Source organism: Dermatophagoides farinae, chromosome 4, assembly GCF_024713945.1.
Source record: "Dermatophagoides farinae isolate YC_2012a chromosome 4, ASM2471394v1, whole genome shotgun sequence".
NCBI classification, from domain to species: domain Eukaryota; kingdom Metazoa; phylum Arthropoda; class Arachnida; order Sarcoptiformes; family Pyroglyphidae; genus Dermatophagoides; species Dermatophagoides farinae.
Window position 1 is genome coordinate 1502578 of NC_134680.1, and position 24213 is coordinate 1526790.

General features: G+C 31.9%; 9 protein-coding genes across 11 annotated transcripts; 5 read left to right on the forward strand and 4 right to left on the reverse strand.

Moving 5' to 3' along the window:
- The first annotated feature begins 1906 nt into the window (after positions 1-1906).
- On the forward strand, positions 1907-3379 carry LOC142597489 (uncharacterized). Its single transcript, XM_075730634.1, has 2 exons — positions 1907-2280; positions 2361-3379. Exons 1-2 carry the CDS (start codon positions 2063-2065, stop codon positions 2515-2517), a joined length of 375 nt encoding a protein of 124 aa, XP_075586749.1. The 5' UTR covers positions 1907-2062; the 3' UTR covers positions 2518-3379.
- On the reverse strand, positions 2324-4308 carry LOC124489794 (uncharacterized). The gene is made up of 2 exons (XM_047052183.2): positions 4044-4308; positions 2324-3985 (listed from the first exon to the last, which is right to left on the reverse strand). Exons 1-2 carry the CDS (start codon positions 4233-4235, stop codon positions 3506-3508), a joined length of 672 nt encoding a protein of 223 aa, XP_046908139.1. The 5' UTR covers positions 4236-4308; the 3' UTR covers positions 2324-3505.
- Positions 4309-4413: 105 nt separating this feature from the next.
- On the reverse strand, positions 4414-7632 carry LOC124491255 (calpain-D). Of its 2 annotated transcripts, none has more exons than XM_047053890.2 (3): positions 6699-7632; positions 5123-6552; positions 4414-5062 (listed from the first exon to the last, which is right to left on the reverse strand). In XM_047053890.2, the coding sequence occupies exons 1-3, from the start codon at positions 7247-7249 to the stop codon at positions 4482-4484; spliced, it is 2562 nt and encodes an 853-aa protein (XP_046909846.2). In that variant the 5' UTR covers positions 7250-7632; the 3' UTR covers positions 4414-4481. The 2 variants fall into 2 exon arrangements, with proteins under 2 accessions (XP_046909846.2, XP_075586748.1); XM_075730633.1 differs by having other exon boundaries at positions 5138-6552; positions 6699-7626.
- A 477-nt stretch (positions 7633-8109) lies between these two features.
- LOC124491231 (neprilysin-1) lies at positions 8110-10852 on the reverse strand. The gene is made up of 3 exons (XM_047053868.2): positions 9020-10852; positions 8671-8951; positions 8110-8607 (listed from the first exon to the last, which is right to left on the reverse strand). The coding sequence occupies exons 1-3, from the start codon at positions 10584-10586 to the stop codon at positions 8260-8262; spliced, it is 2196 nt and encodes a 731-aa protein (XP_046909824.1). The 5' UTR covers positions 10587-10852; the 3' UTR covers positions 8110-8259.
- LOC124500381 (uncharacterized) lies at positions 10839-12151 on the reverse strand. The gene is made up of 2 exons (XM_047064447.2): positions 12105-12151; positions 10839-12020 (listed from the first exon to the last, which is right to left on the reverse strand). Exon 2 carries the CDS (start codon positions 12003-12005, stop codon positions 10839-10841), a length of 1167 nt encoding a protein of 388 aa, XP_046920403.2. The 5' UTR covers positions 12006-12020; positions 12105-12151.
- A 555-nt stretch (positions 12152-12706) lies between these two features.
- On the forward strand, positions 12707-14588 carry LOC124491232 (E3 ubiquitin-protein transferase MAEA). The gene has a single exon (XM_047053869.2). The coding sequence runs from the start codon at positions 12707-12709 to the stop codon at positions 14369-14371; it is 1665 nt and encodes a 554-aa protein (XP_046909825.2). The 3' UTR covers positions 14372-14588.
- A 2066-nt stretch (positions 14589-16654) lies between these two features.
- On the forward strand, positions 16655-17952 carry LOC142597439 (E3 ubiquitin-protein transferase MAEA-like). The gene is made up of 2 exons (XM_075729956.1): positions 16655-16717; positions 17041-17952. Exons 1-2 carry the CDS (start codon positions 16655-16657, stop codon positions 17746-17748), a joined length of 771 nt encoding a protein of 256 aa, XP_075586071.1. The 3' UTR covers positions 17749-17952.
- A 772-nt stretch (positions 17953-18724) lies between these two features.
- Positions 18725-20467, forward strand: LOC124489891 (E3 ubiquitin-protein transferase Katazuke). Its single transcript, XM_047052284.2, has 2 exons — positions 18725-18779; positions 18845-20467. Exon 2 carries the CDS (start codon positions 18871-18873, stop codon positions 20293-20295), a length of 1425 nt encoding a protein of 474 aa, XP_046908240.2. The 5' UTR covers positions 18725-18779; positions 18845-18870; the 3' UTR covers positions 20296-20467.
- Positions 20468-20736: 269 nt separating this feature from the next.
- LOC124489890 (lysine-specific demethylase 5B) lies at positions 20737-23872 on the forward strand. 2 transcript variants are annotated; one of them, XM_047052283.2, is made up of 6 exons: positions 20737-21180; positions 21255-21626; positions 21756-22409; positions 22490-22834; positions 22914-23349; positions 23428-23872. In XM_047052283.2, exons 1-6 carry the CDS (start codon positions 20893-20895, stop codon positions 23583-23585), a joined length of 2253 nt encoding a protein of 750 aa, XP_046908239.2. In that variant the 5' UTR covers positions 20737-20892; the 3' UTR covers positions 23586-23872. The 2 variants fall into 2 exon arrangements, with proteins under 2 accessions (XP_046908239.2, XP_075586864.1); XM_075730749.1 differs by having other exon boundaries at positions 21255-22409.
- Positions 23873-24213: the final 341 nt, after the last annotated feature.

Consider the following 24213-nt stretch of genomic DNA (forward strand, 5'->3'; position numbering starts at 1 on the left):
ATGTCATGTAAGAAAAACAAAGGGGTGTGTGTGTGTGTGTGTTTGTACGAATGTGAAATAAGTGGTATCTTGAAGCAAGAAAAAAAAATGGTCAAATTATGATGATGTGCTGGAAATGGATTCGAATCGTTTTAACCAATCGATTATTTATTATTATTATCATCATATCAACTTTTTTTTGTATTTGAATCTAATTTTAGACACTGTTTTTTTTCTTTCTCTAATCAATCGATTAAATATCAAATTATTTTTGGTATCAATGTATTTGAAAGATAATGATGACATAACATAACAACAATTATATAGATTGAAATCAGCTTCAGGTCATGGATAATTCTACTCTTTTTTTTGTGAGTGAATTACTATGAAAAATAACTACAGTTACAGCTACAGCTCCATTAACAAAAAAAAGGCTAATTTTGTTCATTATTCTAAAATGAATAAAAAAAAAGATTTGTACAAATCAAATAATGATGATTGAAGTAAATAAAGTATAAAAGAAAGAAAAAGCTGACCCATTATGTGTGATGATAATTTGCATAAATGAACAACAACAACAACAACAAAAAAACAAATGACCAACAATAACTTTTTTGGAACACCACCACCACTTTTAAATATACTTTACAATTTTAGTTTCAACAAATGTTTAAAGCAAAGAAAAAAAAATAGAAAAAGAAATGAGAATAACCGTTGGAAATCCCTCCACAGTTGATGAAGAGGATTATTTTATTTTGTTTTTTTTTTTTGTACAACAATTTTTTCCATCATCATCATCATCATCTATTCATTGAATGTGTTCATATATATGACCAACAGACAATAATGTCTATAAGTGTCTTCCGTGTTTTTGTGTTATATTGTGCTGTCTATATAGTGTTCTCATCACCATAATCATCATCCAAGTTTTCATATTCATCAAAAATGATTATTATTTTTCTTTTGTTGCTCTCACACAACATGATCATGATGATTGGCCAGTGAATGATGATGATGATGATGATGATGGTGGTGATGGTTGATGGTGGCACGATGCTAAAATTGATTTTTCACACACACACACACACAAATACGGACATGTAAATTTGTCTACGTTTCATAATTCATTCCAGGTGTTTACAATTTCCGATTTTCATTTCATTATATCATGGATCATTGTCGACATGATGATGATCCGCTTTGTTTTTGGATAGAAAATAAGTATGAAAAGAAAAAAATTCATTATGTTCATATGTCATAGATATTCCGTTGTTTTAGCAAATATTATGATTGATTGATATAATGTTGATGGTAGTGGTGGTGGTGGTAGTGATAAACACGTGTTTTTCTGCGTGGGTGGTGAACTTATGTTTACTTATTTATTGATCAAATCAATCGATTGCTGATCCATTTGGTTCATTCAATTTAAGCAAAAAAAGAAAGAAAACAATCAAAACAACCAACCGGATATATATTCAGGACAATGATGATAATAATAAGGAAGACAATGTGGTCATCATCAATGGTCAGCCTGTGATTATTTGTGTTTGTTATCATCTTACTTTTCTTGTTCTTGTTATTGTTTCCCGATCTACGGTTATTATCGTCATAATAATAACCGTGGATTTTCCCCTTTCTCTTGTTTTCTATTTTTTTTCTGGTGGGCGCTTTCATTTTCATTCGTGTTAGCGATCTCTTCCATTTTGATGGACATTTCTTTTCTGTACAAAATGTTTCTCTCTTGATTGGCAGTTATGTTCCGTTTTCACCATCTTGACCAAAATGGTTGTTTGAGGTAATGGCGATGGGAAGAGAAATTTTGAATTCGGTTCAACTAATGGAGAAAAAAAAACAGGGATGGTTCAATTTCCTTTTTTCATGTCTGAAGGTAGTTTGGTTTTGATGATCAATATAAATACCGAGATAGTTGGATCTTTGTCTAGATTTTTTTCACAATTCTTAGCTCGTCATTTTTGATATTTGTGCTGACCATTATTATTCATTTTCATCTACGAATCTCGGGTGCTTTATCCAAGTGTGTGATTAATGTCATAACAGTAATAATAATAACAACCAAGAAAAGATGACCACTATATTAAATTCAAGAACTCGACGTTTGGCCGCCATGACCATAGTTATCATCGTTATAATTGCAACAATTCTACCACAAAATGGTGTTGAAGCGGGTAAAAAGAAAAAAATGATGAAAAAATTGAAAAAATTAGCCATGATGGCGTTGATGGCTAAAGCACAGAAGAAAATTCTGATTCCTTTGCCATTACCCCTTCCGGTACCGGTTCCGTAAGTTTTTATTTTTGTCTTTTGTCGAATAGAACATATGATGAACGTCTACTATCAATTTTTATTGATATATAATACAGAGTTGTCCATAAGAAACAAAAAGTTTATACAATGCAACCATATCAAGATTCTTATGGCGGAAGTGGTAATGGATACGATATGGGAAACAGTGGTGGTGATTCTTATAGTGGCGATAGTGGCAGTTATAGTGGTGGAGGAGGTGGTGGCGGATATTAACCTTTTTAGTCGATATACCACGCTTTAATCTCTCATCTAAGATTCTTAAACGAAACCCTCATCATAGCCATTTAATTATATTGACCACTTATCTACTTAGTCTTCATCGATAATAATGAAACAATGAAGCAAAATAAATTCATCATCATCATCATCATCATTATCATTTTTTCGAAATCATCAATTTGCTCATCGATAAAAAACCGACTCAAATCTCAAATTTTGTCCAATACAACAACAACAACACATCCTTTCCTGTTTTTTTTTCATATTTCCTCAATATTTTCTGCTAAACAATTTGATTGTTTGATCAATACACACAATCAACCAACAATTACTTCTGATTCTAAGTCCAAACTTTTTTTTGCAAGTTTTTTTTTATTTTGTTTTGTTTTTTGTTCTCTCTCAATTCTAATGCAGTATGTGTGTGTGTGTGTGTGTGGTTGTCGTCGTATACATTATCATTTTCACATAATTCATATATTCCTAGATAAATTTTTTATTGGAAATTTTTCTCAGAAATTTTAAATTCGTTAATCGATAATTTTTTTTGAGCTACCTTTTTTCTCTCTTTCTCTATCTATCTCAGTTAAACTTTTTCTGCAATATTGATCCTCACCGATCCGATTTTCATAATAGTCAAAATTTTATCTCACAGACACACACACACCGGTATTAATTCATTCAATAGTATTCACATTGTGGGGAACACACATCGCCCGTTTACTATTTTTCTTTTCCATTTTTTTTAAAATTTCTTGTTGTTGTGTGTGTTTGGTTTTTTTTCTCTCTCACTCTCATTATCACGAATTTTTTTTTCATCAAAAAGATTATTGAATAAATTTAGTTAATGAAAAAAAAAGTTTTTTTACTCAATCATCATTCATTCATGAAAATCATGAGACGGTGACGCGATGAATCTTAATGAATCAATTATGGATACGCCCCCCTTACCCACCACCATAATCAGAGAACAAGTGTTTAAAAATTAAAATAAAGCCAGCTTGGCAAACAAGGCGCCCATTATGGTGGCTATGCCTGCACTCCCAATAGTAACGTATTTCTTCATTTCACTTTCCATAAAAAAATGTGAAAAAGCGCCAAGACAAGCAAATCCAATAGCAGCCCCACCGGTGGCAAAGTGTGACACTGATGATGATGATTTTTTCGCTGATGATAATTTTGATGTTGATTTTGATGATGGGGGCTTTTTATCGGTATCTGTATGTATTTCCGAAGTACGAACCACCTGATCACGAAACCATTTATCCTCTTTATCTAGTTTAGCTATATCGATACCGGCACAATTCTTTTGAAAATCTTTACGTGGATATTTACGACAAATTGTATCCATCATTGTATCCTTGTCCAATTTATCGGCCCAATATTTATCACATTTTTTTGCTATTTGAAGTTCACATTGCAGATTTTCCCAATGAAAACAACAGAATCGTCGTGTGGCTGAATTCTAAAAAATAAATGAAACGAATGAGACGTCCATCATTAATATTAACATTACCACTTACCATTTGTTTGATCGGAAGATTCCATTTTTTAACCAATTTCTGTTGACATTCTTCATATGCTGGCTTATCACGACGTGGACAATGTTCCGGTACTTGATCATATCGTTTATAGCGTACATGTTGATATGCATCAATCGTAACAAATATCATCAACAGACCAAACATCCAAATAATCAATGGCCACATCATCATTGTTATATCTTTTGAAAATTATTTGTTCGAATTTAAAACAAAAAAAAACGATGAAAACGATGAAAACAAAATCACAAAACAAACACAAAAAAACGAATCCAAACCAAAAAAAAAAACAATTGATTTCGATTCAACAACGGTTGATTTGTTTAAATAACCACACGATCATGTAATTGAATTTAATGTTTGAAAAGAATTCTTTTTTATTTGATTATTATAGATTTGGTTGATTTTGGTTGTTCTAATTCAGGAAATTATACACATAGAACCATCAGGTTCTTTTGTGAAATCAAATCGATTTTCACGATTACGTTCAGCAATTAGATTTGGTTGGATCACTCTTGGTGCAAACAATACGGACATTTCTTCGGCGTCATTGTTCGTGTGATTCTTTAATGATTCCATATTCAACATAGTCGTTGATGATTCAGGTGGTAATCTTTGTGCACGAAATGTACAATGATATTGGCAGCTTTGTTTATCACTTTCTCGTGCCATAACGCAGACAATCTGTCGACAACCTGGAGGTATCAGATCAACTGATTCGGTAGCTGAACGTAGATTGAATGCGTCACGTGCTTCGGCCGTATTCCAACGTATCATTAGCCATTGATTTTCGGATAGATTTTCCACCACCCAAATGAATGCAGCAAAATCAGTTAATTTATATTCAATATAATCGACATCTTCATTTCGTTTAGTCTTTCCAATACCGATGACCGTTTGAATGAGTAGATCACCCATTAGATGCATATCAGGATTAATCGGTCGAATATCAACGCGTCGAGGTGAATGTATGGCCATCACTAATGTTGGAGCTTCTTTTACTATTATTTTATAAATTTTAATTAATAAAAAATCATTGATAAATATAAATTTAAACTTACATCTAGATGTAAGACCCCAATGATTGAAACCAAAAACAAGGGCCAAATATTTGCCGCGGCCAAGAAGTGTTTCAAAATTTTCAATTTTATCCGTTAGTAATGGACTTGCTGTCACCAATTGTAAGGATTCATCTGGCCATATTTTAAAGATTACCAATGATAATGAAAGACGATATTTAAGTTTTAGATCACGATCAATACGTTGATAAATGGTAAAATTAATACTAGTTTTACGTTTACAATTCAATTCAAAAACGGTGAAATTACGTTGATCCACTATTTGAAATGGTAGCCGAAATTCATAACGTTTAGTATACCATGTTTTACTGTATTTACAAACATCCATATGGCTAAAACAGTTGACAAAATCTCGTAATGACATCCAAAATAATCCATGTTTTGGTTTACGCTTTAATTGTCGTAGGAAAGTTTCATGGCTATATCGCAGTTCACCCTGTAATCGTTGATCACCCCATGGATTTGCTAATAGAATAGCCTGTTGATCACCACATGATGAACCGGTAACAGTGCATACATCAAGAACAGAATATGCATGTAATTTATGAAGACCTTGTTTCTCGACCGAACATGATGCAGCAACTAGATAATGATTCTCTTTGATCGTGGTCATCAAACGATTCCATAATTCTTTTTGTGAATTAAGTGAATTTCGTGTATTCACATCGAATGTGATACGTTCGATAGGCATACCGGTAAGTGTAGAGAAACCTTCAATTGTATGACCAAGAATTAATGCCTTATAACAGGAATAATGTTTGGCCAATGCTTTTTCAATCATCGGTGCAAATAACTGTCGACCAAATGCTTCAGTGAATACAAGTCGACCATGTTGATCACAGGGAAAATAATCATCAATCATGACTGATGACCAATTTCCATCGAGACATAGAAATATTTGATAACCACATTCTTGTGGATGTAGTTTGGGATCAGGAATCAATAAATTCAGATGTTCGGGATAATTATAAACCAAACTGGCAAGCGAACTTAATAACCAACAATCACCTAGTTTACCTTGGCGAAAATCTGTTACTTTTAATCCTGGGCCATGAATGCAAAGATTTTTTTTCGATTTTTTATCTGATGGTGGTGATTTTGGCCCAACATCTTTACCATCATCATCATCATCATCACCATCATCATCTGTGTCATCTGGTGGTCGTTCAAATTGTATATCAGTCACACGTGACCATTTGGAAATCAAACCATCATAACGAGGATCAGAATCTTCATGGAGCCTGTATAGTGATGAACGGTTCGTTGGGAATTCTGAATCGACAAATGGTAATGACGATTTTCGACATTGAGACAGCAATATTTTGTAATCATTCTTTGATCTTTTAATCGCCAAATCAGCCGTTGCCGGTAATTCTTCACAGCTTTTACTCCAACGGTTACTAACCGATGTTCTGCATTGATCATTGTGAATACGGCAATACCAGTACATCAAGAACGTCGAGTAACCCAGAGAAAAAAAACAAGTAAAAAATCGAAAAGTTAGTTGGAAAATTCAAACGAAAATGAATTTGAAATAATTCGATTTAATCGAACGTACATTTTATTTCGAATGTTTTGACGAAAAAATTCCAACATTTCAATCACTTGTTTTGATTGTTGTTCACTATTTTTAGATTTCGTCTCTCTAGTAATCTTTGATGATGATAGTTCGGATGGTGTTGATTTTGTTCGGATTCGATTCTCTGAAATCATCTGATTCGATGAAGGCATAACTGTATGATTGTTTCGTTTATGGTTAACATCAATGATTTTTATCGGAACTATCCGAGTGTTTGTCGTTTTTGTTGTTTGCAATGATAACCGTGGCATTGGTAATGGTGATTTTCGGATTTTATTATCCGTATTAATCGAATTTAAATGGAAATAATCATTTCGTCGTTGATCATCATTTTTATTATTGGTCATCACATAGGATCGACGGTTATTATTATTTGACGTGGATGATGAAGTCCGATACGATGGTGAAGACTTCAAATTATTTGGATTATTACAACCAAAACATTGATGAGCCAATTTAGAATTTCTATAACGGCAACGTTGACATATCCAAAAATATGGACTTTCGGCTGTTGTTGCCTTTTTGGACATTTTACAATGAGAAGATAATAATTTGTTGTACTAATTACACTCAAAAATTCAATTTTAACAATACATGGGATTACATAATCACAAGATCAAAACTTTATTGTTTGTCGATGATCACAACACAGCAAATAAGTTCATTGATCAATTTTCAATTAACGTTTTCGATCGATCACAATGATAATGACCAAGCGATAATTGTTGTTGATGCACAAGATAGATGATGAACAATTTCGTGCAATTTTGTATCGTCTATGTGGATGACTAATCAAAAGGTTTCTTTATTTAGAAACATTTCTACTAGAAGCTACGACGACGACGACGACGACGTTTTTTATGACGTTTTTTTTCATTCGGAAAAATGAATCTAAATGATGATAAATCAAACTATTGGTTTGCATCGAAAATATTTTCTAATATTTTTTTCATCAGAAAAAAAACTACAAAGAACAATTATTTAGGGTTACCATGGCTATTGGAAAGACGTTTTATCACTTTTTTTTTGGGGAATGTCAATTGTTAATCACATATACAAAAAAAACTATAGCTATAGTTTTTTTTTTTTTTTTTTTTTTTGGTATATGGAAACCACATGATGATGATGGTAATTTGATTTGATTGGATTGATTACGACACCCGATTCCATGCAATTAGATAATAATAAAACGGGTGTGGCAGAGATTCCATTATCCGCGTGTGTGTAACTGTATGACACAATTTCGTTTATGTAAAGATCTCAATCCGTTGATGATTTTTGTTAGCATCATAATCATATCAGCTGATTGATGATTACATGTGTATCATCATAATCATTAAAAATAAGACAGTGATTGCGTTGATTATAAAATGAACATGCAATGATAATGTTTTCTAACAAAAAAATTTAATAATCACAAAAAATGTTAATTTTAACACAAAAAAAAACAATTAAATATTCAAATTCAAATAAATTAAACAACCATCGGAATAAAAAAAAAACAGGGTCAAAAAAAACTGTTTACAAGTGATTGATAGATTCACCATAAGATACATTTACGATTTGGATTCATACGTGTACCCGATGGACAATTGAATGCATGAGCAAATGCCGGTAAATTTGATGCCGGAACATTGACACGATATCTAGCCGGAACATGAGGATCATGGTGAATTTTAGACCATAATGATTGTGGACGATATTTGGTGCACCAGATTTGTGCATTGGCTATGAAAAATAATTGTTCGGGACTAAAATCGGATAGATCGGCTAGTATTCGATTGGCTTGTTGTGGATGACGATATTGTTCACCACGAAATGCATGATATGCTTGACGTAGGCCACCATTATCGGCTATATTTTCACCCAATGTATTATTGCCATTAAGCTAATTGATTTGATTTAAATAATATTTAGTGCTAAATTTGTTGTGCTAATCAATTCAACTTACATGTAATCCGGTTATCGGTTCTTGGATAGCTGAATACTGTTCGACAAGACATTCGGAACGTTTTTCAAAATTTTGCAACATATCAGCCGACCACAATAATTGGTGGTCATCATTATCCATTGATTCCAAATGATAATTACCTTTATGATCAAAATGGAGACCTTCATCATCGAGACTATGTGTCAATTCATGACCGATAACCGAACCAATGGCACCGTAATTTATACTGAGTGGAAGTTTCGAATCATAGTATGGTGGTGTTAGAATGGCTGCCGGTATCGCTGAAAACAATCGATATTTATTTCGAATAAGAAATTCCTTATTAAACTAGGACGACTCAGATACTTACTGATTGTATTTTCAATAGGTGAATATGCAGCATTAATCATGGCTGGTTCCATTGCCCAACTATCAATGTCTTTTTCTAGATCGTTATTGTCATTGTTCAATTGTAACAAATTGGATTGCATCTGATTCCATTCGAAACGTATCATTGTTGGTATGTAATCATCGAGCGATCGATAATCATCAACATAATCATCAAGATGATGTATTCGATCTAAACGATGGTCATCGAGTAGCCATTGTGGAAAGGCAACATTTTTTCGTATGTGGTTCAACTTTTTCAATGATAATTGTCGAACATTATTATCGATCCATGTGTTTGATGATGATTGTCGATCAGGAACGTCATTGACCATTTCGATGAATGTCTCATGAATTGAATCGACAAGATCACCAGCTTGTTTTCGATCATTCATATCAAGATGATTATGATCAACATATAGACGAGATAATGCCCATGGTAGGATTTTTTCAATCTGACTATAACAGGTACGCCATCTATTCGGAGTTCGTTTTATACCGGATTTTGTTTTCAAAAATTCAAACATATAACGACGATATTGTTCACCAAGATATGGTGTCACCATTCGTGCCAACTGAAAATCTAAAAATGTACGAAGTTTATCGCCAGGAATCGTTTCAATTAAAGTGGTAAAATTTCTGAAATAACCCAGATCGGTGATGAGTAATAAATTTTTCCGAGAAATTTTAACATTGGAAGCATCGAACATTCGAAATGTTGGTCGAAAAATGTGATCTAACCATGGAAAATTCATCTGTCTTTCAAAATCGGCAATGCTCATAATGTTGATAATTTTTGATAGATCTTGATGATCCAGATCGGTCATTTTTATGCTTCCCAATCGAATTTCAATATCAATCATTTCGTCAATTAGTTCAACAATTTCCGAGTCATTCTTATGACGAAGATATGGTATTAATTTAGAAATTTTTTCTAAATAATGTTGATATGCAACCATTGTTGGCCGATTTCGGGTCTTTACATTAACAATATCGTCCAATGGAAATGAGGCCGTATCCATGGCTAAAATCTGTTCGCTTGTATTTCGTGGATTGGCAACGACAACAATACGAAACATGGCATGGATGGTAGCCAAATTTGATAGATAAATGTTATACCATGTATCATTATGACGATAATCATCATGAATGGCAAACAATGATTCAACTAGATGGCTTTGATCAATCACCATTTCATTGTCTATCGATAAACATTGATCATAAAGGAATTTTGCCAATCGTATCGTGCGACTGGAATGCTCGGCCGTTTGATTCGATTCAAGTAATGAACGGATATTTTCAATCATTTGATCCTGTATTTGTATGGCAACACTATATAATGGTTTTGTTGCTGGAATATGATCATGTTTCTGTAGCCAGCCACCACAAGCAAATTGATAGAAATCATCACATGGTGATACTTGTCGATCTAATGATTCGATAATGAATCGAGCCGATTGACGACAAACAGGTGTTGAACATGGTTCGTAATAACGAATATAAGCTGACCAAACAATTGTTGGCAATATTAATAACAATAATCGATACATTATGTTCAATGATTTGGGTGAAAATGATGAGGACAAAAATCAAATCAATCAAATATTTTTATTATCAAAATGTAAATTGAATCGATTAAAGTTTAAATGCAACAAATTTTCTATTTCTATTTTCAATGTGTCGAAAATCAAGATCATCATCGTAGTTATCTATTTTGTATGTGAATAATAGCAATAGTGCTGCTCTCTAATGGCTAAAACATGAGTTTTTGTTGTAATTTTTTCAAGATTCGAATCCTTGTTTCAAGATAGAAGAATAATGCATACATAGTAAATGACAAATGCAATTAGTTCTAGAAAAAGAACCGAGTGGATGTGTAGAGTATTATCATAGATGATCATTTCAAAATCATTTCTTAACAATTCAAATTCTACATAACGACTTTGCTGAAGATATTTTTGTGATCGTCGAAATTGTTTGATTTGTTGTTGTTTTCGATGATCATAAATTGATCGTGGTGTAATCATCATCTGACGAATTCGATTGTTAATCTGATCGAATATCGATAATGATTGTTGATTAAGATTAACCAACGTTATCCAAATAAATGTTACAAGAATGTCCCGATGAATCTTGTGCCATCGACGTTGCCAACCTTCGATAAATAACAGAATGATGGTATTGAAATGTGATGAACAAACTATTGTCAGTTGAATGATCCAAAGTGGAGAGAAAAGCTGTCGAATTTCAATGTTTACACGAGAGAATTTTTCTAGTGATTTAATGATTGCATGACATTGATAATAATTGTTAGGATGATTGATTTGTTGCTGTTGCGATATAGCCATTAAATACCATCGTAATGTAAGAATATTCAATACCTGATGATAACAAAATAAAGACCATGTTATCATAGAATAAGAATCATATACAATATGTATCATCAACAATCGAATTGGATCGAATGCAATTTGATGAAAAATGGTCAGCACTATATCCAAACGATAATAAAATAGAAATATTAAATGAAACAAAACCATAGTAAAAATCCATATATAGCATCGATGATTTGATAATCGTACAATGAAACAATCTTTACGCATCAATAATTCGACTATACGAAAGACACGTGTAGAATATACGAACCAATAACCAATAAAAATAGACGGTCTTATTAGAAGAATATTCAGAAACATATACATGGGTAATAAACCATATTGATGATATTTTTTTATCATATCATGATAATAGCTAGATTCATACTGTGGTGAAAGCGTTTGACATGCCATCAAATTCAATATGGTATTTAAAAGAAAATTTACCCATCGAACTATATGTTTACGATTATCATTGTTTGATGACCATGGATAAGGATACAGTGGTACACCGAAATTACCGTATATATATCGTAGGATACGGAACCATGGATCATCATGTAAAATGATGGTACTTGTTATCGTTGTAGACATATTTGACCAATCATGCTGAAATAATAATAATAAATGTTGATCATAAACATTTAAATGATATATTTATATATACAATTATTATGAATATTATCATACAACCTTGAATTGTAATTTAGGTCTTCATGTAAAAATACATTCAATCAATATAATAAATTGATAAATTGATGATGATCGTTTGGAAAATACATTTCGAACACCTTTTTCATAGCCAATTCATTTAGTTTCGAATTTGAATATTTAATTGTTTTTTGCCCTCTATCGACCATATGTGATAATCAAATTTAAATGGACATAACAAAATTATGTACCGCCATCGTGTGGAAATAGAAATAAACTTTAACAAAAAAGGGACAGGCAACAACAACAACAACAACGAAAATATTCGATAATGTGATACATGCGCGTATGTGTGTGTTGATGATTGTGTGAGTACGATGTAAACAAAGCCCCAAAAAACCTCAAATCATCGTCATCAATTTCGGATTTGACGATCAACAAATAACAAAACCGAAACGTAGACGAAAACAAAGATCTTCAAATTCGCTCTGACCAAACAAGATAAAACGGTCTGGACGAATAAAAAAAACGTTCGGTTCCTGAACCAGAAAACGAACGTATTTTTTATTCGTACCACGAAAAATAAACCAAACGAAACAAACAAACAAAAAAAAAATTTCAATTAATAATTGATTCAATTCGTTATGGCATTTAGTGGCCATCCACAAGTAGTTGAATTTTTTCGTTTGGTCGATAATAATTCATCTGTATCAAATAATTCATCATTAGCTGCTGCATTTTCACGCGTATTTGCACGTTTACCACATAATCTATTTAACGAAAATCGTTCATCAGGTTCACACGGAGGATCATCATCATTGATCGGTGGTGGCATTAGTGGTAACGCCGCTATCAACACGGAAACATTTACCAATTCAAACGTACAGCTAAAATTGTGTCCAACACGTTTAGCTACAATGGGAACGATGTCCGATATACGTGCACTAGAACATCAAACCATAAAGGTACCATATGAAATTCTGAATAAAAAATTTCGTATGGCCCAAAAAAATATTGATCGTGAAGCATCACATGTACAATCATCGATTGCTGAACTTGAAAAAATGGTTAATCAATCTAAAGATATGATTGCTGATGCTGATAAAGATGGTAATGACAATGGTAATGTCAGTAATGATGATCATGAACCTGTTACAATTGGACGTATCAATGAATTACTGGTCGGTGTGGTTAATAAATTATCTGTCTTGAAACGTAAATCAATTGAATCAATTACGGATGAAATAAATGCAGCAAATGTTTGTAAACGACGATTAGACCATCTTAAAGAATATTACATAATGAATAGTAAACAACAACATCAGCAGCAACAACAACAACAACAATTGCAGAATAATCATCAACAATCAGAACCATCATCAACACCTCATGCACCACTGTTATCATCATCATCAGCACCAATAATAACGAATGAAATGGATGATCCAGTCATTGCACAATGGAAACGCAAACGAATGGATCGTATGCTTGTGGATCATTGTTTACGTGCTGGCTATTATGAAACGGCCATCCAGTTGGCTGAATGTTCGGATATCGAAAATTTAACAAATATCGATATATTTTTGGTTTGTAAAGATATTGAATCATCATTGGCACGAAATGAAACAGCACGATGTTTAGCATGGTGTCATGAAAATAAATCTAAATTACGGAAGATTAAATCAACATTAGAATTTAGTTTGCGACAACAGGAATTCATTGAATTAATACGTTCAGAACAACGTGTAGAAGCGGTTCGATATGCACAGAAATATTTTTCAAATCTTGAAGATCTTGGCGGAATATCCATATCGAATGATCTTCTACGAGTGATGGGTCTATTAGCATTTCAATCGACCACACATGTTGAGCCATATAAATCATTATTTGATTTAAATCGTTGGCAACAATTAATTCAACAATTTCGACAAGAAAATTTCAAGCTATATCAGCTAACAAATGCATCGATATTTTCCATCACATTACAAGCTGGTCTTTCATCGCTGAAAACACCACAATGTTATCGAAAAGATGGCAATCGTAATAATGAATGTCCCGTTTGTTCCGAAGGTCTAAATAAATTAGCATCATCATTACCATGTGCACATTGTTCACAATCACGTCTTGTGTGTTTCATAACGGGTGAACCTATGAATGAAAATAATCAACCATTAATGTTACCGAATGGTTATGTTTATGGTGAGAAATCATTGCGTAAAATGGCCGATGAAAATGATGGAAAGGTTACCTGTCCACGTACGAATGAATCATTTAATTTTAAAGCAATAGAAAAAGTCTATGTTATGTAGAGATCTTTTTTTCTTTATCTAATTTTGAATTCATATTACATTTCACTATAATGGCTATAACTTGTGCTTGAAATATCTCTTTCCTCTCATCAACCATCATTGGTGATGCCAAAATTCGTTTTTTTTTCTTTTTATTCAATTTTCTTTAATAATTAATAATAACCATATATGTAATTGATACAAACATGATTAAAAACTTTGAAAATCAAAAAATAAAGTTTGTTTAAATCTTTTCGTTTTTTAAAATTCGAACAATTTCATTTGAATTTCCAGCGTCATCTATTGGCGGGAGCGGTTTGAAAAAAAGTGGCGTGTATGGCTCTAGCGGAAGTGGGTGGGGTTAGAAACCTGAATCCGTTATTGACCCTTCCATGAGGAAGATTCAATCAGAATTTATATGGGCTACATTGGACGGCCGATTTATCATTGTTATCCCATGATACTCTTACAATCGAACGAAACCGTGTACAACTAAACCGACAAAAACACAATCACACTCAAATGTGCTTTTCTTCTGATACGTCCTATTTTAATGGATCCTTTTTTAGTATCACTTCACGACAATAATCGTAAATGGACGGAAAGAAGCAACTACTAGTTCTCCCATCTGCACTAGATCTCCAACGGTAATCCCAATTACAACGTGTATGTGTTGATGATGATTGTGTGAGTGCGATGTAAACACAACAAACAAAGTCCCGTGTGATGAAATAACGCAACAAAAATCTTAGTTATTTAATGTTTGTTTATTAAATGATGGTATTTTTCACAATTTTAAAAATCAAAAAACAAAAACTTTATGAATATTACAATCAATCGAAACCGTGTACAACCGAACCGACAAAAACACACTCACTCACACCATATGCTCTTTTTTCATACTTCCTCTTTTAATAGATCCTTTTTCAGTATCGTTTCACGACAGTCCCGAAAAAGTTGCAAACCATCGTTATCAATTTCGGATTTGACGATCAACAAATAACGAAAACCGAAACGTAGACGAATACAAAGATCTTTAAATTCGCTCTGGCCAAACAAATAAAACAGTCTGGACGAATAAAAAAAGGTTCGGTTCCTGAACCAGAAAACGAACGAATTCGTTATGGCATTTAGTGACCATCCGCAAGTAGTTGAATTTTTTCATTTGGTCGATTTTAATTCATCTGTACCAAATAATTCGTCATTAGCTTCGGCATTTTCATGTGTATTTGCACGTTTACTACATAATCTGTTCATCAGATTCACCAGATTTCGATATATCGATAGTAAATCCATAATTTTTGCGAGCACTCACAATTTTCGCATCCAGATAGCAACATCCGACTAACCGATTGTTTTATTGATACATTGATGGTGTAAGGCATTTGGCCTTTGGATACTATTGTCATTATCAACATTAATTTAACTATATATATATATAAGACCGGACATGGCACTTTCAACAAATATCTATTTCAAATCAAAAAAGCTTCCTCACCTTACGGTAAATGCGGATCAATGCAATCCTCAACTCACCTTTTATTTGTCCACTAACAAGATACATAGTGAAAAATATTTTCTTACTTCAGTCTCACCTAACATTTTTACAGAAAATCCTATTATCTACTCACTATTTACAGACATATGTATATCAATAGATTATTCGTCGCTGCTGTTTCACTCAAAATTCACCAATAAATTATCGTACTTTATTATTATTTTAAGTTTGCTTTTATAATAAATTCTAATTCACAATTTGTTTTGATTTAATCATCGGATGTACAAATGCCACATTACCATTTTGGTAATGTGGCATTTATTGAATTCATGATAGAATGTTATTAAATTTATTAAAATTAAATTTCGATGTTTTGAAATGTTCACCACATCCTTCGATGATCGGATGTGCAATCGATCATCTCAATTTCCATTTTCGGTATTGTTATGATTTTATGAAAATCATAACAATTCTCTGACATGTATTTACCTCAAAAAATTATAAGCTCATTGCTCAGTTCAAATAATATTCAATTTCTTTCTACTGTTAATTTCTGAACTTCGATTAATTTAAGGTGCAAAAAACTTTTTTTTTGTTTAGCACTCATTTTAAATAAATTAAACTTAAAAAAATAACACAAGAAAGTAGGAAGAATTTAAAATTAATTTTTAATTTTTATTTGCCTATTTATTTATTTTATTATTTTATTATAACTATAAAGACACTCCGCCTCAACGGCACTTGTGTCAAAAAAGAATTGAGAAGAAATCAAATTACAAAGTTGACATTAAATATTTCTGGATACAATGTATCCTTTGCAAATACAATTAAATAATGCTAAATTGGATTTATTGGACATGAAATCACATGTTATTTGCCTATTTCAACTTGGATGTCAAATATATTTATTACAAGACAAATAGCAAATTAGATCACACTCTTGGATAATGAAGAAATCACTTTTTATTTAAGACAATTTGACCGTCGTGTTTCATGTGTGTTTTTTTTATATGAGAGCATAACTCTCTTAAATTTATTTATTCTATTAAAAATTAAAGAAATTTTTGATTTACAAAATGAAAGAATTTGGGGGGAGTGAGACAATGTTTATTGTGGATAATAGGTTAAGGGGGTGTGAAATTTTAGTGAACGGTTTAGGAAACGTAGATGTGAGTTTATGTGGTGACAAAAGGAATCATCATTGGCACGAAATGAAACAGCACGATGTTTAGCATGGTGTCATGAAAATAAATCTAAATTACGGAAGATTAAATCAACATTAGAATTTAGTTTGCGACAACAGGAATTCATTGAATTAATACGTTCAGAACAACGTGTAGAAGCGGTTCGATATGCACAGAAATATTTTTCAAATCTTGAAGATCTTGGCGGAATATCCATATCGAATGATCTTCTACGAGTGATGGGTCTATTAGCATTTCAATCGACCACACATGTTGAGCCATATAAATCATTATTTGATTTAAATCGTTGGCAACAATTAATTCAACAATTTCGACAAGAAAATTTCAAGCTATATCAGCTAACAAATGCATCGATATTTTCCATCACATTACAAGCTGGTCTTTCATCGCTGAAAACACCACAATGTTATCGAAAAGATGGCAATCGTAATAATGAATGTCCCGTTTGTTCCGAAGGTCTAAATAAATTAGCATCATCATTACCATGTGCACATTGTTCACAATCACGTCTTGTATGTTTCATAACGGGTGAACCTATGAATGAAAATAATCAACCATTAATGTTACCGAATGGTTATGTTTATGGTGAGAAATCATTACGTAAAATGGCCGATGAAAATGATGGAAAGGTTACCTGTCCACGTACGAATGAATCATTTAATTTTAAAGCAATAGAAAAAGTCTATGTTATGTAGAGATCTTTTTTTCTTTATCTAATTTTGAATTCATATTACATTTCACTATAACTTGTGCTTGAAATATCTCTTTCCTCTCATCAACCATCATTGGTGATGCCAAAATTCGTTTTTTTTCTTTTTATTCAATTTTCTTTAATAATTAATAATAACCATATGTAATTGTAATACAAACATGATTAAAAAAATTTGAAAATCAAAAAATGAAGTTTGTTTAAATCTTTTCGTTTTTTAAAATTTGAATTATTTTATTGGAATATTAATATTTCTTGCTATAATTTTGTATTGTCAGAATGATTTACATCCAATTCTGATTCTAGAAAGTGACTATAGCCACAACTTCTGAAAGCTGATTTTACAGATGTAAGCCAATGTTTAACCCATCGACTACCGCCATAGACAGAAAAAAGGTCGCAAAATAGACCAACTTTTCGAATTTTCATGTGTTTTTGGCGCATATATGAGCCGCTGGTCTATTGTGGAAAATTTGAGTGACACACATATGTGCCGCTTGGTAGTCAATGGGTTAAGATTTTTGACATGATATTTCACGATTTACGATAACACGTAATTCTCGTAATTTGATTTGACCAGATTAACAATATTATTACCATCATTAGTGGTGATATGATTTTGATTGACGGTTTAAATACAATGCAAATGGTCGTTTAACGGACTAAACAGATCATTTATGGATTTCAATTGATCACTAAGATCTTGATTACCATTATTGCCATCATTATTATCGTTATTATTATCAGCCATAATGATAATTCGGTTAACCATTGACTTCTACTACCAAGATGATATTATATATTAATATAAATTTTTAAGTTTACAATAAAAAATTCTACAATTTGTTCATTAAACATTAACATACATCACAAATTGCTTATCATAGTCATTTTTCAAATTGATTTAGAATTCCGTGATAGTCCCACCAAACGAATGTGCTGTTCATTAACGTCAGATCATATTTACACTTAATTTTGCTGGATTATTTGAGTGTATGTAGTCGAACAATAGAAACTGTGAGTAGTACTCACGATTTTTGCATGAATTCCGCAATTTTTAACCACTTTTTGTGTGGATATAGCCGAAGTACTCACAGAAACGGGAACGATGTCTGATATACGTGCACTAGAACATCAAACCATAAAGGTACCATATGAAATTCTGAATAAAAAATTTCGTATGGCCCAAAAAAATATTGATCGTGATGCATCACAAGTACAATCATCAATTGCTGAACTTGAAAAAATGGTTAATAAATCTAAAGATAGAATTGATGATACTGATAAAAATGGTAATGCTAGTAATGATGATCATGAACCTGTTACAATTGGACGTATTAATGAATTACTGGTCGGTGTGGTTAATAAATTATCCGTCTTGAAACGTAAATCAATTGAATCAATTACGGATGAAATAAATGTGGCAAATGTTTGTAAACGACGATTAGACCATCTTAAAGAATATTATCTAATTAATAGTAAACAACAACAACAACAGCAGCAGCAGCTGCAACAACAACAATTACAGAATAATCATCAACAATCAGAACCATTATCAACACCTCAAGCACCACCGTCATCATCATCATCATCATCATCATCATCATCATCATCATCATCATCATCATCATCATCATCATCATCAATAATAACGAATGAAATGGATGATCCAGTCATTGCACAATGGAAACGTAAACGAATGGATCGTATGCTTGTTGATCATTGTTTACGTGCTGGCTATTATGAAACGGGCATCCAGTTGGCTGAATGTTCGGAAATTGAAAATCTAACAAATATTGATATATTTTTGGTTTGTAAAGATATTGAATCATCATTGGCACGACATGAAACAGCACGATGTTTAGCATGGTGTCATGAAAATAAATCTAAATTACGGAAGATTAAATCAACATTAGAATTTAGTTTGCGACAACAGGAATTCATTGAATTAATACGTTCAGAACAACGTGTAGAAGCGGTTCGATATGCACAGAAATATTTTTCAAATCTTGAAGATCTTGGCGGAATATCCATATCGAATGATCTTCTACGAGTGATGGGTCTATTAGCATTTCAATCGACCATACATGTTGAGCCATATAAATCATTATTTGATTTAAATCGTTGGCAACAATTAATTCAACAATTTCGACAAGAAAATTTCAAGCTATATCAGCTAACAAATGCATCGATATTTTCCATCACATTACAAGCCGGCCTTTCATCGCTGAAAACACCACAATGTTATCGAAAAGATGGCAATCGTAATAATGAATGTCCCGTTTGTTCCGAAGGTCTAAATAAATTAGCATCATCATTACCATGTGCACATTGTTCACAATCACGTCTTGTATGTTTCATATCTGGTGAGCCTATTAATGAAAATAATCAACCATTAATGTTACCGAATGGTTATGTTTATGGTGAGAAATCATTGCGTAAAATGGCCGATGAAAATGATGGAAAGGTTATCTGTCCACGTACGAATAAATCATTTAATTTTAAAGCAATAGAAAAAGTCTATGTTATGTAGAGATCTTTTCTTTATCTAATTTTGAATTCATATTACATTTCACTATAAAATGGCTATAAATCATTTGTTTTTTTTTCTTTTTATTCTTCAATTTTCTCTTATAATTCGTTGATAATAACCATATGTAATTGATACAAACATGATTAAAAAAATTTGAAAATCAAAAAATAAAGTTTGTTTAAATCTTTTCGTTTTTTAAAATTCGAACAATTTCATTGGAATTTATTGGCGTCATCTATTGGCCTGTTTGTGTAATGATCTTTGATGTTGAATAGCAGCAGCAAAAAAAAAATGATTGGAGAACCCAACTGAGTTGTTGTTGTTTTTCTTGCCATCCAAAAGAATGGGTGGAGCTGTATAACCTTTATCTTTTTTTTTACAAAAGAATGGAATTTGAACAATGTTTATATACAAGAGATGGCGCTTATGAATTATCTTATTATGTGAGTTTTGTGTTTGGCATTCAATCCATCGTGTGTTTTTGGTGTGTCTGTCTGTTTTTATATATTTGGATTATCAGATTTTTTTTTGTTAAGAATTCATCCGAATTCTGATCGATTTGATTGGAAAATTGATTAATCATTGATTATCGAGATCATGGCATCATCAATGATCAATATTAATAATCAACAGGAGCAACAACAACAACAACAATCTGATTCGAATGATGATCAAACCATGAAGAATCCATCGCAACAACAGCCACAGCCTCCACAACCTGAAATTGATTATGAAAAATTACGTGCATTTCATTTTATACATCCACCAGAATGTCCAATATTTCGGCCTACATATGAAGAATTTAGTCTTGGTCCAATCGATTATATCAGTAAGATTCGTTCGAATGCAGAACCATTTGGTATATGTAAAATTATTCCGCCTAAGGTTTGTTCATTAAAATTTATAGAATTATAATGAATCAATTCGAATAATTTTTATCCACCTTAATTGAAAAATAGGAATTTCAAGTACCATTCGCCATTGATCGTAATGAATTTCATTTTACACCTCGTACACAACGTATTAATGATCTGGAAGCTGGTTCACGTATCCGATTAAATTTTACGGATAAATTATGTAAATTTTGGAATCTTCAAGGCATTACGTTGCGTATACCGACAATTGAGAAAAAATATCTGGATGTTTATCGTTTACATTCAGTGGTTAAAGATGAAGGTGGTTTTGAAATATGTACACGTGATCGTAAATGGGGTAAAATTGCTACACGTATCGGTTATCAGAAACATAATTCAACATCATTACGTACATATTATGAACGTTATTTATTTCCATATGATGTATTCTTGAGTGGTGCAACAACCAATCCGGAGGTATGGAAACAACAACAAGAACAAGAACCTAAACAATCAAATTCCAATAGTTCTGATTCGATCCGTTCCCCCATTATTACAAATAATAATAATAATCATGATAATGACCCATTATCATTGCATGAACAGATGAAAAATCCGGATATAAAACCGGAGACCAACAACAACAACAACAATGGCCATTCAAATGATAATGATGATAAGACAAAATTGATGGCTAATAATACTTCAAATAATGATCTCAATAAAAATGGAACTACGACAACAACAATCGTAGATGATGTCAATAAAACAGAAACAGAAGAAGATGATTATGATGATATTGATGATGTGGATAAATTCTGTTTCAATTGTTATGATAATTATCAATCATATTCATTATTGACGTGTCATAAATGTCGAAATTCATTTCATAAAACCTGTCTGATACCACCGTTTAATGATATTCCAAAAGGACAATGGCATTGTCATTCATGTTTATCAACCATATTGGAACGGCTACCAAAAACCTACACAAGTGAATTTGGTTTTACACAATCACCGAAAACTTACACATTACGCGAATTTGGTGAAATGGCCGATAAATTTAAGGAAAATTATTTCCGTTGTTCACCACCAACAAATGTACGATGTTCGGATTTAGAAAAAGAATTTTGGCGTATCGTATCGACACCATTTGAAAATGTTGTCTGTGTTGAATATGGTGCTGATCTTTATACAAATGATTATGGTAGTGGATTTCCAACCACTAAGAATAGTGCATCCATTCCAGATGATAAAAAGGTTCGTTTTTCGTGTTTTTTTTAATTGCCACTTAATTTAACTCTGAATCTCCATTTTTTTGTTTGATTATAATAATATAGTGTTATATAAAATCTCCTTGGAATCTAAATAATCTACCAACATTATATGGATCAGTATTCGAACATATTAATACGAATATCAACGGAATGATCATACCATGGATGTATGTAGGAATGTGTTTCTCAGCATTCTGTTGGCATAATGAAGATCATTGGACATATTCAATTAATTATCTGCATTGGGGTGAACCAAAAAGTTGGTATGGTGTACCGGGTAATAAAGCTGAAATATTTGAATATGCAATGCAACAATTGGCACCGGATCTATTTAGTTCACAACCGGATCTTTTACATCATCTGGTTACTACTTGTAATCCTAATCTTTTAATGAAATTGGGTGTTCCTGTATGTATTATGATTATGAATATTATATTATTTCGGTTTCGATTCAATTTATTTTTTTTTATGTTTGTTCATAACATAGATTTATCGAGCCGATCAAAGAGCAGGAGAATTTGTTGTCACATTTCCACGTTCTTATCACGCTGGTTTTAATCAGGGATTTAATTTTGCCGAAGCAGTAAATTTTGCCACAGCCGATTGGTTACCAACTGGTCGTCTATCCATAGCACATTATTCGGCATTTCATCGATATCCAGTATTTAGTCATGATGAGCTTATATGTAAAATGGCCGATGGTTGTAAAGATTTGAACACCTGTTTAGCATTGGCAACATATGATGATTTAAAAGAAATGATCAAAAATGAAATGCATTTACGGCATAAAATCTTTACTATTGGCGTTATGAACACGGAATATTTTTCATTTGAAACATTCAAAGATGATGAAAGACAATGTGATTATTGTAAGACTACCTGTTTTTTATCGGCCATCAAATGTAATTGTAAACATGATGATGGTAAGTTTCACTTCATTTTGTATTTTTTTTTTTTAATTCAATATTTTAATTTCATTTCATTTTTTTTCATATTCAAAGGTAATCTACGTCTTGTATGCGTTAATCATTATGAAAATCTATGTCAAAAATGTCCATTGGAAAAATTCATACTACTTTATCGATATCGTATGGATGAATTGAAAATTATGGAACGTGAATTATATAGATATATTTTACAGTTACAATCAATTGCCTGATAAATCTGATCAATCATATATGAAATAATAATTCATCGATCATCATTTATTTAATAAATTATAAACATTATGTTTTTGTATTCGACATATAATAGACAAACCCTATTCACATTCACAAACGCACACACACACACATAAAAACATGCATCCCAAATAGATTTTGTAATTTGATAATTTTAACCAAAAAAAAAAAATTTCATATTTTGCACAAATACATTTGTAATTTTATTGGAAATTTTATTTATAAAAAAAATTTCATTGAATTAAAAAAAAAATGAAATGTTCCATGTCCTATGTATGTATTTTTGTTTTTCTTTTTTTTTGGTAAATTCGAAACATGTTGAAAAGACAGATGTTGGTTTTGGTTTTTCGCTTTTAGTATATTAACTATTTCTAACAAATCCATGACCATCTGTCCTATTTTGAGTATCCATGTTGTTTTTTTTTGTTGTTTCTGGATCAGCAATTTTTTGTTGATTTGATTTTCTTTCAATTTACGACATTCGACCAAAAAAAAATGACGAAAAAAAAAATAAATAATAAAATCGTTTGACATTTTTTATTTATGTGTGTTTTTCTAGTTGTTTTTTATTGAAATTTTCTTTGATTAAAAAATCAACCAATCGAA

What these genes read in the sequence shown, in the direction of transcription:
- LOC124491255 (XM_047053890.2), bottom strand. Translation starts at nt 7,249, where the DNA reads ATGTCCAAAAAGGCAACAACAGCCGAAAGTCCATATTTTTGGATATGT. An exon ending in CAAAACATTCGAAATAAAAT is followed by an intron (nt 6,553 to 6,698) that starts GTACGTTCGATT and finishes TGATCAATGCAG; the next exon opens with AACATCGGTTAGTAACCGTT. An exon ending in TTGGGGTCTTACATCTAGAT is followed by an intron (nt 5,063 to 5,122) that starts GTAAGTTTAAAT and finishes ATAAAATAATAG; the next exon opens with TAAAAGAAGCTCCAACATTA.
- LOC124500381 (XM_047064447.2), bottom strand. Translation starts at nt 12,005, where the DNA reads ATGTCTACAACGATAACAAGTACCATCATTTTACATGATGATCCATGG.
- LOC124489890 (XM_075730749.1), top strand. Translation starts at nt 20,893, where the DNA reads ATGGCATCATCAATGATCAATATTAATAATCAACAGGAGCAACAACAA. An exon ending in CCATTCCAGATGATAAAAAG is followed by an intron (nt 22,410 to 22,489) that starts GTTCGTTTTTCG and finishes ATAATAATATAG; the next exon opens with TGTTATATAAAATCTCCTTG. An exon ending in TAATTGTAAACATGATGATG is followed by an intron (nt 23,350 to 23,427) that starts GTAAGTTTCACT and finishes TCATATTCAAAG; the next exon opens with GTAATCTACGTCTTGTATGC.
- LOC124489794 (XM_047052183.2), bottom strand. Translation starts at nt 4,235, where the DNA reads ATGATGATGTGGCCATTGATTATTTGGATGTTTGGTCTGTTGATGATA. An exon ending in ATCTTCCGATCAAACAAATG is followed by an intron (nt 3,986 to 4,043) that starts GTAAGTGGTAAT and finishes TTTATTTTTTAG; the next exon opens with AATTCAGCCACACGACGATT.
- LOC142597439 (XM_075729956.1), top strand. Translation starts at nt 16,655, where the DNA reads ATGTATCCTTTGCAAATACAATTAAATAATGCTAAATTGGATTTATTG. An exon ending in TATTGGACATGAAATCACAT is followed by an intron (nt 16,718 to 17,040) that starts GTTATTTGCCTA and finishes TGGTGACAAAAG; the next exon opens with GAATCATCATTGGCACGAAA.
- LOC142597489 (XM_075730634.1), top strand. Translation starts at nt 2,063, where the DNA reads ATGACCACTATATTAAATTCAAGAACTCGACGTTTGGCCGCCATGACC. An exon ending in CCCCTTCCGGTACCGGTTCC is followed by an intron (nt 2,281 to 2,360) that starts GTAAGTTTTTAT and finishes TATATAATACAG; the next exon opens with AGTTGTCCATAAGAAACAAA.
- LOC124491231 (XM_047053868.2), bottom strand. Translation starts at nt 10,586, where the DNA reads ATGTATCGATTATTGTTATTAATATTGCCAACAATTGTTTGGTCAGCT. An exon ending in ACCTATTGAAAATACAATCA is followed by an intron (nt 8,952 to 9,019) that starts GTAAGTATCTGA and finishes GATTGTTTTCAG; the next exon opens with CGATACCGGCAGCCATTCTA. An exon ending in AACCGATAACCGGATTACAT is followed by an intron (nt 8,608 to 8,670) that starts GTAAGTTGAATT and finishes CAAATCAATTAG; the next exon opens with CTTAATGGCAATAATACATT.
- LOC124491232 (XM_047053869.2), top strand. Translation starts at nt 12,707, where the DNA reads ATGGCATTTAGTGGCCATCCACAAGTAGTTGAATTTTTTCGTTTGGTC.
- LOC124489891 (XM_047052284.2), top strand. Translation starts at nt 18,871, where the DNA reads ATGTCTGATATACGTGCACTAGAACATCAAACCATAAAGGTACCATAT.